At 38.5% G+C, this 18,746-nt stretch overlaps 1 protein-coding gene across 1 annotated transcript in view; it reads left to right on the top strand.

Moving 5' to 3' along the window:
* ERGIC2 (ERGIC and golgi 2) overlaps positions 1-18,746 on the top strand; it is a 58,573-nt gene that overhangs the window by 34,480 nt on the left and 5,347 nt on the right. The window contains exons 9-10 of the mRNA XM_004477926.5: positions 3,586-3,641; positions 4,936-5,034. Coding sequence (XP_004477983.1) covers positions 3,586-3,641; positions 4,936-5,034 — 155 coding nt within the window. The remainder of the gene's footprint in view (positions 1-3,585; positions 3,642-4,935; positions 5,035-18,746) is intronic.

The following is an 18,746-nucleotide window of genomic DNA, read 5'->3' as shown; positions in this document are numbered from 1 at the left end:
TACCCAAACTTTTTCATCACCTCAAACAGAAACTCTGCACCCACTCATCAAATAAGTCTCCATTTGCCCTCACCCCCATGCCCCTGGTAAACTTTAATCTACTTTCTGTCTCTGTGAATGATTAGGGATATCATATATAAAGGAGGAGAGAGACAGCTGAGGAAGAGCCCATAAAGCAGGAAAGAACATGGCTGGAGGTTATTTTTTATAGAGAGAGACACTAAGCTTGTGTGAGCATTGACTTTACTGTTTAAATTTGTCTTTTTTGCCCCTTTCCTTAAAGTGCCATGTTTTGTTAATGTTGCCAGGACCCTTTCTACCCCAGATCAAACCTGTATCTGAGAACCCTGGAGTTTGAGTGGACTCAGAGAAATTTAGATCTTCCTCCACCTTTGCATGCAAACAATATGCTGGCCCAAGACTAAATGAAAGGGAGAAATTTTAAAAAAAATTTAGAGTCTGTATATTTAATGACTTTAAAAATGCTTTTGGTTTTGTACTAATTTCAATTCTCATAACAAAATGGTAACTCATACTACCAGTAAGAGGCAGAATGAGAAAGCATTTGGTATATATTTTATCATAATCATCTCAGAAGCATTTTATAAACTCATTAATTTCAGTTTAAAAAAAAGTTTTTTAATAGAATCCCCCCACCTCGAAGGTTCTTTCCTTTGTCCGCTCATGGTTTGCTTGCCTTCTTCTGGGGACACTGGGAACTGAACCTGGGACCTCCCACATGGATGGCGAGTGCCCAGTGGCCTGAGCCACATCTGCTCCCCATGGGCTACAGAGTCTGCTGGCTTATTAAGAGTACATTATTTAATTTCCACAAATGTAAATTTTCCGTTTCTCTCTCTCTCTTTGATTTCTAGTTTAATTCCACTGTGGTCAGAGAAGATATTTGTATGATTTCAGTACTTTTGCTTTTGTTGAGATTGGTTTTGAGACATAGGAAATGGTCTGTCCTGGAGAATGAGCCATGGGCCTCCAGGGAAGAAAGTATATTCTGTTGCTGTTGCTGTTGGGTGAACTGTTGTTCTGTGTATGTCTGTTAGGTCTAGTTGGTTTATAGTGTTATTCAAGTCTTCTGTTTCCTTATCGATCTTCTGACTACTTGTTCTATTCATTTTTGGAAGAAGTGTATTGAAGTCTTCTACTAATATAGAACTATCGAATTCTCCCCTGAAATCTCTTAGTATTTGCTTCATGTATTTGGGGTTTTACTTTTAAGTACATAAATATTTATAATTGCCTTCTTGAAAGTTTTTACATATTTAAATGGTTGAAAATAAATCATTTTGAAAAGGATAATAATATAATATATGCAGAATATGATATTCAACTTTAAGTGTCCATGAAGTTTTATTGGAGCATAGCCACTTTCATTTGTATGGTAGCTTTTGCCCCACACTGCCAGGGCTGAGTAATTATAAAAGAGACTGACTCTCATCACCTTGTATGCTACTCAGAGCTCCGCAAATTGCAATGATGAAGTTATAACTTGACAGTAATACAAGTGTCAATGTATTGTACTGCCGTATTTTATCTTATTTTATTACCTTGCTAAAAGAAGGAAAAAAGAGAAATTTATATTTTGAATTTTGTACTTTTAAGGCACATTAACTAAATGTGGATTATTTGATCAAATGTGACCACAGAACATTGTGTTTATTATGCATTGACACTATAGTTGTGTTTAAAGAATACAGTATATGTCGGCATTGCCAGAAAGCATTCAGTATTCCCAATACACAAGAAAGCAACTATCAGAAAAATCAGAAAATTTAAAATGAAATATCCCAACACAGAATTTCTTTATAAAAATGGAAGGGAGGCTGCAACCAAATTAAGTTTCTGAGTGGCTCATTTGTTGGCCAAGTAAGGAAAGCCATTTATTGGTAATTTAATAAAGTCATCTGATTGTAGCAGCTGAAAAGATGTCTCCAGAGAAAACAAACTTGTTTCACACTATTAGCCTTTTGGCAACAAAACTGCTCCAACAATTGAGGTCATTGAGAGCAGTATCAGTAATCAATTAAAATGCAAGACAAGTGATTTTGACTGGTTTCCCTTGACTCTTGATGAGTGGGCTGACGTTACAATGCTGCTGCTGTTCGAGTAGTCAGTGCTGAAAGTGAAGTGACCAAAGAATTAACGTCTTTGAATACCCTGTGTGGAACAGCTACAGGCAAGAATATTTTTAAAGAAGTTGAGAGAATACAGATTCAGTTCAAAGTGGAATCTGTTAAGAAGTGTTAGAACTGATGGTGATAAAAATACATATGTGAAAATGTAAGGTATTTAAATCCTGTAGTTATTCTTTGCAACCAAGCAGTACTTCACAGAAAATAATCTTTTTTTATGTATTATTGAACCAATGATTTTAACAGTGAACTTCATTTGATCTTGTGGACTGTTGTTATTTCATTAGTTTTTGTCAAAAGTAAAAGCTGAATATCCCAACTAGCTTTACTAAACAGCAGTTTGATAGCTTAGCTCTGGTAAAGTTTTATTGTGATTTTTTTGCACTAAGATCTGAGATTGAAATTTTTCTGAATGAGAAGAACTGTTCTTGACTACTGTTATTGAGCACTCAGTAACTTTTTTTATTCAGACTTGATAATATTTCTTAATGAATTTAACTTAAAATTATAAGGCAGAAATAGTGTTTACATGTGAAACTTATTCTGTTGTAAATTTATTTAGAGGCCAAATAATGTCTAATGTCAAGTGAGTTTGAGTGGTTTGCCATGCTTTGACAGCCTGTGCTTCAAAAGTTAAAACCAGAAGTGATATCTCCATTCCCCCGTTTATATATATATATATATTTTTTTTTTCCAAGCTCAAACTATAGTTCCAGTAGTGTTTTCAGACCTTATTGCAAGTACAAAGGAGATTTCCACATTTGAAAATCCATTTAACTGCAATCAAGGATCTCTTGCCTTAACTTAAATTGGAGTCATTATCCTTCAATGCAATGACATGGTAAAAGGGAAAATATCAAGAGAAGAATCTGGGTTCTGTAAATGCCTTCCATACAATGAATATGATTAATTAAAACATATCCTCCTGGATTAATATTTCAAAGTTGAAACATGTAAAATCTCATTATAGATCACCATTAACAGAGAAACATTTGTGATCATTTTTTAAAGTGAGGGAGACTAACTTTAAAATTTAATTAAGCACTGTTACCTCCCTGCAAAAAAGAATTCCATTTTTCCCTTTCGTACACCAGCATTGCAAGCATTTGCATTCAGTTATTATCTTTTGAATTTCATCAATAAAAACTTGTGAGAATTTGTTTTTTCTCTTATTATATAAGTACAATATCCTGGATTTTGTGTCTTGGCCCACAAAGCCTATGCTATTTTCTGTCTCGCCCTTTACAGAAACAGTTTGTCAAACCCAGTTATGTCATTGCTGAGTTCGCAAGACTTGACTATGTAAATTGTAGGTCAGATATGTTTTTATTGCTTTCTATTAAGAAAACCTATGTATAATTTAGGAAGGATCCATTTTCAGATTTTAGTAGTTACATGTAAGATGTTCTTACTTAACATTTTTTTTTCTTCCTTTTAGGGCAATTCCACATCCCCGAGGTCATGCACATTTGGCAGCACTTGTCAACCACGATTGTAAGCAGTTTCTGAAATTTTTTTCAATGAAGATATACTTGAAAAGAAAGGATATCTTCTTTGAAAATATCCTTTTCAAAGGATATTTGTTTTTGTTTTGTTTGTTTTAATTTTTAGTGCAGGTTCAAGGTAAGCTTTGGAAATGGTAGGTTTTGAAAACACAAATCCAAAGGAGATATTTTATGCTTAAATTCACTCATTCTAATACATTTTCTTTTGTCTTCAAGCCACCTGCTTTATATTTGGTCACAGTTCTGTTATTGCTGAGGTTAAGGAAGGAAAACCTACTTGTACATTATATCACTTTGTACACATTTCTGCTAATTTTTTATAAATAATGAGAATGTATTTGAAGTTTATTTCAATTTGTAAATCTAAATATGGACATAGAAACATGTGCATATGAAATATCGAAGTTAGTATTGCTCATAAAACTTAGTTTTTAAGTTATGCTTTAGTGACCTGAACCAAGTAAATTCATAAGAAATTCAGTTTGGTCCCATTTAGCAATGCTGTTTATTAAAATATATCTAAGCAGCTTCTTGGCTTAAAGGAGAGCATGCCAGGTGATTTCAAAGCGCAGGCCTTTTACTGTATGATGATTTGGACCAGGAATGACATTTTTTTTTAAATTATCAGGATTAGTTGTAACATTTCTTAGAAGTTCATTGGTCTATAATTATGAATCTTTAAGATATAGCAGTTCATTAGAATTTACTTACCTTTGTACATTTAAAGTTTAGTTTATTCCTACCATATTTATATGCATTTTTCTGAAGAGAATATGGTCTTAAATACTCTATTGTTATATGTATAGATTTTATGTATCTCCATTTGAAAATAGGATTGTAAACCAGTTTTAAAAATTATATATTGAACAATATAATTTCTCTACTTTTTAAAAAATTATTTTTAAGAAGTTGTAGGTTTACAGAAAAATGATGTATAAAATATAGAGTTCCCATATACCACCGATTAACACGTGGCATTAGTGTGTTACATTTGTTATAATTTATGTAAGAATATTTTTATAGTTGTACTGTTAGCTACAATAGTTCATTGTTTGCAATAGGTTTCACTCTGGCAATCCTGTGTTGTTGTTTTTAAACTTTTATTCTAGTAACATTTATACAACTTAAAAATTCCCTTTTTAATGACATTGAAATATATAATTCAGTACTGTTAGTTAGGTTCACAATATTATGCTCCATCATTAACAATTAATGATCAACCCAAATAGAAACTGTACAATTTAAGCATTAACTTCTCATTTTATTTATTTTTTGTCTCTTAGCTTACAACTTTTCTCACAGAATAGATCATTTGTCTTTTGGAGAGCTTGTTCCAGGAATTATTAATCCTTTAGATGGAACTGAAAAAATTGCTGATGATCGTAAGTATTTAATAATTACTGTTGAAGTTTGTAGGTGGGAAATTGTTATAACCTTAATTGTATGCTTTTTAGTTAATCCTCTTCCTAAACCCTTTGTAAAGATAATAGTTGAGTAGCTGGTGAATGAAGTATGTATGGAGAAAGTTTGTCCTAGAAGTAGATAAAATTTGAATGTTAAAAATGAGGTGTAGAAGAAAATAAGGAATTTAAGAGTTAAAAGAAAGCAGGAGGAGTAGAATTTAACACTCTGTATAGAAGGTTAGTGTATTAATATGGCACAGCTGTGCTTTTCCATATTCCCCACAGAATAAAAACAAAGTTTCACCACTGATTTAGTTTGCTAAAGGCTACAGGGCAATACACCAGAAATGGGTCAGCTTTTACAATGGGGAGTTATTAACTTAAAAGCTTTACAGTTCTCAGGCTGTGCAAATTTCCACATCCAGGCATCCATCTCTTCCAGATCTTGTTGCTTTCAGCTCCCTGGTTTCTTTACTTCCTCTCGGTTTCAGGGGGCCTCTCTCCATGCTTCCGTGCCCTTCTGATTCCCCGTCTCTCTCAGTCTCTGGGGTTTCTGAGCTCCTCTGTTTCTGTGGCCGGCTCTCTTCATGTATATCCGTTTATAAAGGAATCCAATAAGAGGGTTAAACCCACATTGAGGGAAAAGGATGTGGCTCAAGTGAGAAGGCCTCCACCTACCATATGGGAGGACCTGGGTTTGATCCCTGTGGCCTCCTGGTGAAAAAGAAGACAGAGTGGGCCTGTGCGGCAAGCCAGTGCCCACGTGGTGAACTGAGTGTCCACACAGTGAGCCAGTACCCGCACAGTGAGCCACATGCCCACGTGGTGAGCCGAGTGCCCATGTGGCGAGCCGAGTGCCCACATGAGTGTCCATGTGGTGAGCCAAGTATCTCTGTGGTGAGGCGAGTGCCCACGTGGTGAGCCAAGTACCTGCATGGTGAGCCAGTGCCCGCGCAAGTGAGTCATGCAGCAAGATGATGAAGCAACAAGAGAGAGATGAAAGGGAGGGTCTAGGTGAAGTGCAGCAGAGACCAGGAACTGAGGTGGCACAGCTGACAGGGAACCTCTCTCCGCATCAGAGGTCCCCAGGATCGAATCCCAGTGCATCCTAGAGGAGAAAGATGAGAAGACAAAAAGGAAAATAGATACAGAAGATCACACAGCAAATGTAAAAACAGCAGGGTGGGGGAGGGGGAGGAGGAAAAAAACCAAAAACCCACATTGGGTCATGCCTTCTGAAGTGGTCTAGTCAAAGTTTCCCATCTACAATAGATTCACAGGAATGGGATAGCTTTAAGGATGCGATCTGCTAGGGTCCCCCAGTTTCAAACTGTTACAGATGTTATAAAAATTTCTAAAGTACGTGTTTATCATTTCAGAAATCTCTGCAGAGTTTTACAGTGAGTAACCTAGGATGATTCCAGAATGAATACCATAGTCAGAGGTAGTACATTATTGCCCAGATACATTTTATTAATCTGTTAAACTTTTTTTTTCACCTTTAAACTTATAATTTTACCAGTATGCCCCCATACTTGAATTAGGTTTTTGTGTTCTTTTGGTTTATTTGGCTTTTTTTTTTTTTAAGAAGCTTTAAATTACATAAATATTACATTGAAAATATAGGGAATGGCGGACTTGGCCCAATGGATACAGCGTCTGCCTACCACATGGGAGGTCCGCGGTTCAAACCCCAGGCCTCCTTGACCCGTGTGGAGCTGGCCCATGTGCGGTGCTGATGCGCACAAGGAGTGCCCCCCCATGCAGTGGTGTCCCCTGCATAGGGGAGCCCCATGCGCAAGGAGTGCTCCCTGTAAGGAGAGCCACCCAGCGCAAAAGAAAGTGCAGCCTGCCCAAGAATGGCGCCGCATACACGGAGAGCTGACACAACAAGATGATGCAACAAAAAGAAACAGATTCCCAGTGCCGTTAAGGATAGAAGGGGTCACAGAAATGAATGCGAATGGACACAGAGCAGACAGCTGGGGGTGGGGGCGGAGGGGAAGGGAGAGAAATAAATAAAAAAATCTTGAAGAAAAAAAAAAAAGAAAATATAGGGAATGCCCATATATTCCCACTCCCTTCCTGTCCCACACTTTCCCCCATTAACATCTTTCATTGGTATGGTACATTTGTTACTATTGATGAATTCATATTGAAGCATTGCTGCTAACCATGGTCTATAGTTTACATTATAGTTTATATTTTGTGCCACACAATTTTATATGTTTTGAGAAAATGTATAGTGGCCTTCATCCATCATTTCAGTGTCGTGCAGAACAATTCCAATGTCCCAAAAATGCCCCATATTATACCTGTTCTTCCTTCTCCTCCTCTCATTGTCTTTATATCAATGTTACATGTTCTTCCAATACTAGAATAATATATCTCCTTTAATCCATAGTTGTATTCCCCCTTATGTTTATTCATTCCTCAATCTTGAGCATTTTGGGATGGTGATGTCCACTCTATTTCTGATTGAGAGGGGGTTTACATCCCATGGGGCAGATAGATGGAACTATCTTGCTTGCAGTTATAGATACTGTTTTTTGGGATGGGCATTGATAATTGTCATACTCTTTGTTAGTAGTTCTAGGTGAGTCCAATTAACTGGAAAGTAGGTGTTGGCTGCAATTGTGCTGAGATTCAGGGCTCAACCAGCATATGAATAGCCGGAAGAGTTAAGTCTCTGGGACATATATTTAATGGGTATAGTGCTAATTATAGGTTCAAATAAAAGGGACATAAGAGCCATCTGTAGGAAAATTATAAATGAGTCTAATTCTTATACATTGGGATAGGTTATATTCCAAGGTAAGGCCCCCTGACGGTGCCGATTTCCTGGGGTTGTCTGCCTTGCCTATAATGTCTAGATGTTTCTAGAGCCCTCAGGAGCACTTGAGGCACTGTTTCCTGTGGCAGTTAGTGAAATCTTCCTGAGAGATGCATAAGTGTAACCTCTGTGGAATATGAATGACTTTCCAACTCAACTTTGGAATCTCAAAGCTATAAAAACTCATTTGTATTTACCATTTCCCCCTTTCGGTCAAGGTCTCTTTCCAAATGCATTGCTACTTGGCACTTGGTAATCCTTGGTGCCAGGGAGTCTTATCCCTGGGAGTCATGTCCCATCCCAGGGAAAGGTAGTAAGTTTATATGCTGACTTTGGCTTAGAGAGAGGCCACATTTGCGCAAGAAGGTGGCTTTCAGGGATAACTCTTAGGCGTTATATAATTCTAGACTAAGTTTCAATTTCATAAGAATGAGATTCTGTACAAGCATCAGTATCAAGGGCTTGGCCTAATAATGGTCTGTCCTCCTCTAGGCACTGCCCATGTACTCTAGGGATTCTTAGTGCTCTATTAGAGAATGTAGCAGGACTGCCCAGGATGGGAATTCACTATTCTTTCAGTTATTGCCTGGGTCTACCCACTGAGGCAGTACCCCATGAACACTTGAACACATTCATATTCCACAGAGGCGTGCCCTAGATGCACCCTCCCCACGCATCCCCCCCCCCCCACCAACACCCCACACTAGTAATCCTCCTTGCCACAGTTGTGACCCTTCTGCAATCAAAAACCTTGCCCAAAACAAAACCGAAAATAAAAGTACAAAAAATTTTTTGTTGCGTTGTGTCTTTCATCGCCATAAGATCTATCTTTTATGTAAGGTGACAATTTCTTCTGAATGTTGACTGTGTCTTACTGTTTTTTCACTTTATTTTCAAAGAAACTTTAGGTTATAGAAAAGTTCCATAGAAAATATAGGGATTCCCATATACCACTCCCTTCCCCTCTATATCTTATAAGCATTTGGTATATTTGTTACAATTGATGAACAAATAGTGAAGCATTGCTACTAACTGTGGACACTGGTTTACATTATCATTTACATTTTGCCCTGTACACTTTTATAGGTTTTGACGAAGTACATTATGAATTGTATCCATCATTGCAAGATCATGTAGCACAATTTCAAAGTCCTAAAAATGCCCTGTGTTCCATCTATTCTATTCTTCCCACTTCCTCCCCTTGGAACCTGTGGTAGCTACTAAGTTTCAGTTCTTGAAGAATAAGGTTCATTGTTAACATGGAATAATATTGAGGGCTTAATATATTAGTCTGTTTTCTTTTATTAGGCTTTGGCTCTGTTCTCGAGATTGTTGTCCCTCTAATTGAGAACATAGCAGGACTCCCCAGGATGGGAGTTTAATATTTTCTTTATTGTGTGGGTCTCCACCCACTGAGATGACACTCTATGACAAGATGAACACTTTCGTATTCCACAGAGGCATGCCCCACATACGTCCTATCCCACGTATTCCCCCACCCCTGATGTGCTGCACCAGTAACCCTCTGCTGCTGTATTTGCTAAAAGAACATTCCCTTCTTTGTAGTTTTAACCACAGTCCTACAAATCCCCAGAGTTCATCTCTTCCTTCTTCCAGCCCTCCCCCCAGTTCTATGGATAGTCCAACCCAACCCCCCCACCGACTTACCCTCACGTCCCAATATCATCATCCCCAATCACATCCTGTCACCATCACCCCATCCACTGTTAGACCATCCCCTTCAACCTTATCGTAGGTTTTGCCCATATTGAGCATCAGCTCACCATCCTCTATTCCCTTTCTCCTGTAAGCCTGTCTTCCAGACTAGCTCTGTGAGTCTGCTCAATTTGTTTAAGTCACACCAATGATTTATGCTTTATTGTGTCAGTGAAATTGTAAAAAGAAAAGTTTAATTTTGAGAAAGTCCCATTTATCTTTCTTGCTTGTGCTTTGGGTGTAAAGTTTATGAAACTATTTTCTACTACGAGATCTCATAGAAGCTTCCTTACACCATCTTCTAGGACCTTTATGGTGTTGGCTTTGTATTTAGGTCTTTAATCCATTTTGAGTTAAATTTTGTGTGGGCGTGAGATGGTGATCCTCTTTCATTCTTTTGGATATGGATGTCCAGTTCTCGCAGAACCGTTTGTTGAAGAGGCCATTCTGTCCCAGTTGAGTGGGCTTGGTGGCCTTGTTGAGTATCAGGTGACTGTATATACACGGCTCTATATCAGAGCTCTCAGTTCAGTTCCAGTGGTCAGTGTGTCTATCCTTGTGCCAATACCATGCAGTGTTAATTTTCTTTTTAACTGTTTACTCCATTAAAAATATCAGTTTATCCAAATGTAGAAAGGTGTTTTCTTAGTTTTATAGGAAGTAGTTTCTTCTCATATTTTTTGAAGGTTTTTAAAATTGCCTGCCCTTACATAGTCATAATGCATGGTATGTCCTACTCATTGAATATTTTAAGGACTACTAAAGCTTGTTCTGCAACTAGGAGTGTAGCTTTGCAAAACAAATTTTCATTAATTTAAATGGGTTTATTAATATAGTTTTTAGTACTTTACTCCTTTAGCATGGTGTTATAATCAGGTGCATTAGAGATGTTTTACTTAATGTTTCATTTAAGGATTAGAGTGTCCTGTATTTGGAAATGTATGAGTAGAAACATTCTGTGAATTTGTAAGCTTCGTTCAATATAATCTCATCTATAATCTATATGTTCATACCACATTGAAAAGCATTATATATTACCTTAAATGTTTGTTTGAAAACATGCTGGTCAATACTTTGTTTCAAGATGCTAATGTAAACTGCAAATTTTTGTACAGAAGCTCTTCCAAATATAAACAATTTAATTTTTAGAGGCTGTTTTTAAATCTACTTGTTCCTAAATCCAGAATAAGTAAGCGGTATTTGGAATTATGGTTTATGTAGAAGCATATCCACCAAATGAGAGCATCCTAAGGTTAATCAAAGCTTTAAAGCAGGTTTACTCTTCTTCCTAATAGTGTATATTCTATTGGGCCTGCTTCTTTTTTTTTTTTTTCCCCCAAAAGAAGAAAATCGGTGTTGCAAATTAGTAGTATCAGGTAACCCCCCTCCTCCTCCTGAAGTGCTGAGGGGATTCCTCAGCAGTCAGAGAGTCTTTCCTGCTGTTGAGATTGGAATAGGTCTTCAACCTTTGGAATAATCTGTGGCTTCCAACAGAAATTTCATGGAACAGCACTTTCCCCCTGCCTGGCCATTAAGTTCTTTAATAAATTCATTGCCTTTTCCTGAGTTAGCATTAGGCAGCTAGGTCTCCAGTAATCCTGTAATCCTTGATTGAAAGGTTTTCCATTTTTCCCGTTTTTTCTTTGACTCTTGTTGCTTGTTAGGCATTCCATTGGCATTTTACTCTTCACAGGAGGTGTGATTTCCTTTCTCCTTTTCTTTTTCTGCAAGTCTAATTATCCCATTCATATGTACTACATTGGTTATTGCCTCACCACTTTCAGTTTCATCTGTTATTTCATAAACACCTTTATCAGCATCTTTTTCTCCTCGCACTTTTTACGACATGGTACTGTATTTGTAAGAGACTTCAAACCTCAGCATGGATTGGGTGCCACGCCTTTCCTCAGAGAACAACCTCAAGGTTGAAACTGAAGGCAGTCCGCAGTTGATCAGGCAGTGGGCAAGTTGATACCCTTTTTACCTAATACTGTGATAATATTTGGCATATTAAGTTGAAAGTTAATAATAGAAGAACTGGTCAAAAACTATTTGTGTCTGATAAGTTATAGTGGTACAAGTAATAGGTGAAATAAGTAGTGTTAAAGAAACAGGTTTGGCTTTATTTGAGTAGAAGCTTATTTAATGGTTGTGTTTGAAGACATTATACTTAATTCTCTCCCTCCTACCCATAGTTTTACTCCTCCTCCCTTCATTCTGAATTATTTTGCGATAAGAGACAGGAAAATCAGACTGGTAGATGTGAAAATTGATTCATGCTAGGCAAAACGAGCCAGGCACACAAAAAGTGCATAATGTATGATTCTATTTATATGAAATTCTAAAACAGGCAAAACTAATTTGTGGCAATAGAAGGCAGATTAGTGGCTCACCCAGGCCCAGATTAGGAGGTGATTGACTGCAAAGGGGCACAAAAGAACTTTTTGAGTTGATTAAAATGTTTTATATTTTAATGGTGGTGATTGTATGGGTAAACACATTTGTCAAAATATGTTGAACCATACATTTAAAATTGGTGCATTTTATTTTATGTAAATTATACATCGGTAAAGTTAAGCTTTTTCAAAGTTTATTCACCCAACAAATATTTATTGAGCCTGTTGTGTTTTTCAGCCACTATTCGAAGCAGTAGGGACCACTAGATAGACATGGTTGTCCCTCATAGGGGGTACATTTCAATAGGGAATCGATAATAAATAACATGACACAAGGTAGTGTTAAGCCTTCAGACCAAGTAGCTGTGAAAAAAACAGTGGAGAGTGTAATGGAGGAAGGAAGAGGCTGTGGTATTTGAAAACAGAAACAAAAAAACAAACAAAACTTGAATGAAGTAAGTGACCCAAGCAATGATCTTTTTAAGAGGATTGCAGGCAGCCCTCCAGCCCCCCCCCCTTTTTTTAAGATACACAGATCACACAAAATGTTACATTTAAAAGTATGAGATTCCCATATAACCTACTCTCCATACCCTGAGGCAGCTTTATTATTAACAAAGCTGATTGAAAGAGACTACTTACCTGTGGTGCCATAGTTGGTTAACCTAACCCATATTATCTCCCTCTACCCCACCAGCTGAATAAGCAGCAGGGACAGGTCATGTCCCTAATGGTAGTGAGAGATGTATGTTTTGAAGACAGATCTGTTTGAGAGGGAGAGAAACTATCCGGAATATCTAGCTGAGTAGCTTAATCACACATGAGCGTTTTTTCCCAACTTGCCAGTTGAATTATTTCAGTAAGAGAGAAGTGGAGAGGAAGGCCAAAGCTTTTGTTCCATTTTGTCCAAAGGAGTGTAAGTTCCTACTTCCTCAGCCAGGGTAGAGAATCTGGAAGGGTGGCATACTTTTCCTTCTTCAATTTAAGGCCGCAGTCCCCTCAATTCAGACTGCTTGGATTCAAGTCCTGACCACGCCACGTAGTAACTCAGTGACCGTGGACGGCTTTCTTAACATTTCTGTACTTCAGTTTCTTCCTCTCTAAGAAAAGAATGTTAAAAAGGTGCAAGTCATAGGATTGTATTGAAAGTAGTGTGTAAAGTCCTTCAAATGGTGCATGCTACATAGTAAATGCACAGTAAAAGTTGATGTTTGTTCTTTCATTCAGAAATTCTTGAGAACACCTACTGTGTGCCAGGCACTGTTGTAGGGGTAGTGTTCCTACCCTTGTGGAACTTAGTCTTAATAAGCATGCAGATAAATAAATTGACAACTGAGTCAGAAACGTTGGTGCTGGATGGGATCTTAGAGATCTGTAAGTTAAAGGTCACAGATTGACAACTCAGACTTAAAACAGCATACTTCTTTTCCTTTCTTATGGGTCAGCTGGTAGAGCTCTGCTTCAGGCTGCAAGCCAGACTGAGTTCTGTCGGAAGTGCTGTCACCCAAGAGCTGTGCAGGGCTTCCTTTCCTCATAGCAGATGACAAGTGCGGGAGTGACCAGGGGAAACCTTGCTGTTCCTCCTCAAGCCTCAGCCGAGAGCTGGCTCCCTGTTGCCGATGGTGACATTGTACTCCTCAGAGCAAAACCCATGGCCCGGCCAGAGTCGGGGGAGCAGGAAGTAGCCTCTGCCCACAGTGAGCCGTGGCTGGGGTGGAGACGGAGGGAAGAGATTTGAACAAGGACTGCAGTCTACCGTAGTCCTTCTGCTCACAGGTACTTGCTGTCTCCCCAAGTTATCCCAAAAGTCTATCCAGTCATGGCATCAAGCTTGACATCCAGGATCTAATGGTCTGCAAAAGGTCTGCATATGGCTCCTCTTAATCTTGAATTTAGGAGCTAAAGAAATGAGTTTTCTGTCCTCACCCGTCCAGCCTACATTTATGGAACACAGATAAGGCAGCTAATAAAGTCTCATTCAAAAGGGGAAGAATAAATGGTGCTTGTTTGCCAGTGGTCTGTAGCAACTCTGAAATCCAGCTTTTGAATGGGACATCCCGCTGTCCTTGGACTGGGGTAGCTTGTACTTCCCAATCCTTTGTTCTTCATGGTTCTTGATTTTGCCTTCTGGAAAGTGATCCTCCTCTTCCACATTTGAGGAGGACACTGGAGAATGTTTTTCATAGTGACTGTATGAGTCAGCCAAAGGGGAGCTGATGCAAAGTACCAGAAACCTGTTTTGGCTTTTTTTTTTTTTTAAAGATTTATTTATTTTATTTAATTCCCGCCCCCCGGTTGTCTGTTCTCTGTGTCTATTTGCTGCGTCTTGTTTCTTTGTCTGCTTCTGTTGTTTCTGCCGCACGGGAAGTGTGGGCGGCACCATTCCCGGGCAAGGCTGCACTTTCTTTTCCCGCTGGGCGGCTCTCCTCACGGGCGCACTCCTTGCGTATGGGGCTCCCCTACACGGGGGACACCCCTGCGTGGCACGGCACTCCTTGCGCGCATCAGCACTGCGCATGGGCCAGCTCCACCCGGGTCAAGGAGGCCCGGGGTTTGAACCGCGGACCTCCCATGTGGTAGACGGACGCCCTAACCACTGGGCCAAGTCCGTTTCTCTGTTTTGGCTTTTATAAAGGGTATTTATTTGGGGTACAAGCTTACAGTTACCAGGCCATAAAGCACAAGTTACTTCCCTCACCAAAGTCTGTTGCCACATGTTGGGGCAAGATGGCTGCTGACATCTGCCAAGAGTTCAGGCTTCCTGGGTTCCTCTCTTCCATTCTAACCACTTTCAAGTATACATTTCCAATATCTGCTATCACCAGTATCCATTACCCTAGCTTTTTCATCACCTCAAACAAAAACTCTGCACCAATTAAGTAATAACTACCTCTTGGTGCCCCCCTTCCCCTCCCTTGCCCCTGGTAATTTATAATCTTTATCTCTAGAAATTTGCTTCATCTAGGTGTTTTGTTATCAGTGAGATTATTTGTATGATTGTGTCTGGCTTATTTCACTCAGCATAACGCCATCTGTGTTGTAGAAGGCATCAGAATTTCTTTTTTACAGCTGAATAATACAGGCATACCTCATTCTACTGCGCTTCGCAAATAGTGCATGCTTTGTTTTTTGTTTTTTGTTTTGTTTTTGTTTTACAAATTGAATGTTTGTGAGAACCCTGGATAGTCTGGAACTGAATCCACAATCTCTAAGGTATGCGTGCATTCCATTGTGTGTATAAGGCACGTTTTGCTTATCCGTTCATCTCTTGCTGGATACTTGCTTTGCTTCCACCTTTTGGCTATTCTGGATAACGCTGCTATAAACATTAGTGTGCAAATATTTGTTCAGCCCTGCTTCTACTTATTTTGGGTATATATCTAGAAATGGGGTTGTTGGGTCATATGATAATTCTGCACTTTCTAAGGAACCACCAAACTGGTTTCTGCAATGGCTTGCCATTTTACAATGCCACCAGCGATGTATAGGTTTCGTTTTTCTCCACAGCCTTGTCAACACTTATTATTTTGTTATTTGTTTTTTTAAATAACAGCCATCCTGGTGGGTGTGAGGTGGTGTCTCATTGTGGTCTTAGTTTGCATTTCTGTGATGGTCGCTGATGCTGAGCATCTTTTCATGTGCTTCTTGGCCATTTGAATGTCTTCTTAAGAAATAATTGTGGGAAGCAGATGTGGCTGAGGTGATTGGGCTCCCACCTACCACATAGGAAGTCGCTGGTTTGAATCTTTGTACCTCCTAAAGAAGACAGCAAGCTGGTGCTACAGGCAGGCACGGCAAGCTGAAGCAAGAGACACAAGGAGAAAAAGTATAATGAGAGAGAGATGTGAAACAGGGTTCCCAGTGCCTCCTAAAGAAGACAGTGAGCTGACACAACTGGCAGGCTTGGCAAACTGATGCAACAGGATAATGCAACAGGAGATGCAGGGAGGAAAAACAACATAATGAGAAACTCAACGAAGCAGGGAGCTGAGGTGTCTCAGGAGATTAGGCACCTCCCTCCCACATCAGAGGTCACAGGTTTGGCTCCCAGTGTCTCCTAAAGAAACAAGGAAGACAGATACAGCACATGAAGACAACAAAGGGGTAGGGAAAAATTAAATCTTAAAAAAAAAAAAAAAGAAAGAATGTATGTATATCTTCTTTGGAGAAATGCCTTTTTAACTCCTTTGCCCATTTTTTAATTGGGCGATTTGTCTTCATTTTATTGTTGAGTTGTAACAGTTCTTCACATATTCTGTATATTAAACCCTTTTCAGATATAAAAGGTTTCCAAATATTTTCTTGGTCATCTTTTCAGTTTCTTAACAATGTTAAATGCACAAAGGGTTTTACTTTTGATAAAGTCCAGTTTATCCATTTTTTCTTCTGTTGCTTGTGCTTTTGGTATAAAATCTAAGACTACATTGCCTAATACAATGTCCTGCAGATATTTCTCTACTTTTCTCTGAGTATTATAGATTTAGCTTGTATGTTTAGTTCCTTGATCCATGTAGAGTTAATTTTTGTGAATGGCATGAGATAAGGCTCCAACTTAATTCTTTTGCAAGTGGATATCCCATTTTCCCAGCACCATTTGTTAAAGATTCCCCATCTATATACATGGTTGGCATCCTTGTCAGAGATCAGTTGTCTATAGATGGGCTTGTTTCTGAACTTTGAATTCTAGTCCATTGGTCTATATGCTTATCTTTGCACCAGTACCACATAGTTTTGAGTGCTGTGGCTTTTGTAGTAGGTTTTGAAATTGGGAAGTTGATGCCTCCAACTTTGTTCTTCATTTGCCATATTGATTTGGCTGTTCAGGGCCACTTGTGATCCTATATGAATTTGAGGATCTGCTTTCCCATTTCTGCAAAAAAGGTTGCCAGAATTTTAATAGGTATTGCATTGTATCTGTAGATCACTTTGGGTCATACAGGCATACCTCGTTTTATTGCGCTCTGCTTTATTGCACTTCGCAGATATTGCATTTTTTACAAATTGAAGGCTTGTGGCAGCCCTGCGTCGAGCAAGTGTGTCGGCGCCATTTTTCCAACAGCATGAGCTCACTTTGTGTCTGAGTCACATTTTAATTAAGGTATGTACGTTTTTTAGACATAATGCTATTCACACTTAGACTGCAGTATAGTATAAATATAACTTCTATATGCACTGAGAAAGAGCAAAAACACCAGGTAACTTGCTTTACTGCGATATTTGCTTTATTGTGGTAGTCTGGAACCAACCTCACATTATCTCTGAGGTATGCCTGTACTGACATCTTAATATTATGACCTCAGTCTCTTAATCCACACTCAAAAACATTGTTTATTCTTTAGTCTTTTAACATTTTATTTTCATTTAACTCTCTGTGCCAAAAGTCATACAGTTCTTTATAAGATGTGCCCCTTTCTCCAGGCTTACTTCTAGGTACTTTGAGCATATCAGGCATATAGGACCACTCTCTTCCTTGGGCCAAGTCCAAAATCAGTGGAACAGGGAAGTAGATTCCACCCATAGTGAACCATGGAAAAGGCAGGAAGGGAAGGAAGAGGTGTGAACCAAACACCTAATCTTTCATAGCCCAGGTTGGCCTCAGACATGTTTTGTTTGGTCTACAGTATTTGAAACATGTTTAATTATTTACTGCTTTTGATTTTCTAAAGACAATACATACAGTTCTTGACTCCTGGCTTCTCTTGTACCTTGTGGTTCTGAGTCTGCATGGGAATGGATTGCCGTCCACCTAGGCAGGGTGTGTTCTCTCCAATTTGTCACAGGCACCACCTTACCAGCCTGTCCCTTGTTGAGAAAACTAGAAATCGTGGGTAATTGACCTGTCCAGGGTGTACAGTTATTGGCAGACCTCCAATTAAAACTCATTTTGGATTCCCATTAAGTTTGCTCTTGCTTTATAGAAAGATTTTCTGTAGGGTTCCTGTTAAATAGTAGATCCCCTATAGTAGCTTTTCTTCATCTTGGATTATCTGCACTAGAATTACTGGGGTATTTGCTAAAAAGGCACCTTTCTGTGCAGCTGATGTACTGAATTAGATTATCTAGAGGAGAGGCCTAGGAATTTTTGTTTAAAGAAGCTCTCATGTTGTTCAATTTGGGAAGCACGCCAATAAAGTTACTGGATTTACTTACAGTTTTCATAAACGTTTACCATGTTGTGTAAGGTATATCTGTTTCAGAGCAATGTAATTGGGCTATATCATGTTCTAAATTTTCTTGAATATAGATCTAGAGAATTAACATGTTTAGTATGTTTTGCATTATGTGAGCTTTTAATTGTTTAAAATTAATAATTGGAAATATGCTTGTATTTACAACTTATATTAAAACTAGAGATTCCCAATAACTATATAAGTATCCTTTTGAATACATAGTACTCCAGGTCATCATTGAGTAGTTTCTTTAACTTGCTCCTGTGGCATCAATTCCTTGCATTTATCCAAGGTTGGCTAATTCAATTTCAATTTTTATAGTTTAAGATAATACAAGGTGAAAATATTTCCTGTGATGATTATAAGGTTGATACTGTATTTTACTCTTATTAATTTCTATACTACAAAGAAATGCTGTTTCTGTTTCCTATTTGATAAAATGAGAGTGATTTTAAAGGCTACCTAAGTCACTAGTTTATCTTTTCAGGCATCTTAAATCTGTTTATGTGCATATGCCTTTATTATGCTTACTTGGAATAAGTTTTAGCCAAGTATGAATATATTGCTTTTATTTGT

Source organism: Dasypus novemcinctus, chromosome 20 (assembly GCF_030445035.2).
Source record: "Dasypus novemcinctus isolate mDasNov1 chromosome 20, mDasNov1.1.hap2, whole genome shotgun sequence".
In the NCBI taxonomy this organism is placed as follows: Eukaryota; Metazoa; Chordata; class Mammalia; order Cingulata; family Dasypodidae; genus Dasypus; species Dasypus novemcinctus.
The sequence above is the reverse complement of the archived record's forward strand: the minus strand, read 5'-3'. Positions and strand labels throughout refer to the sequence as shown.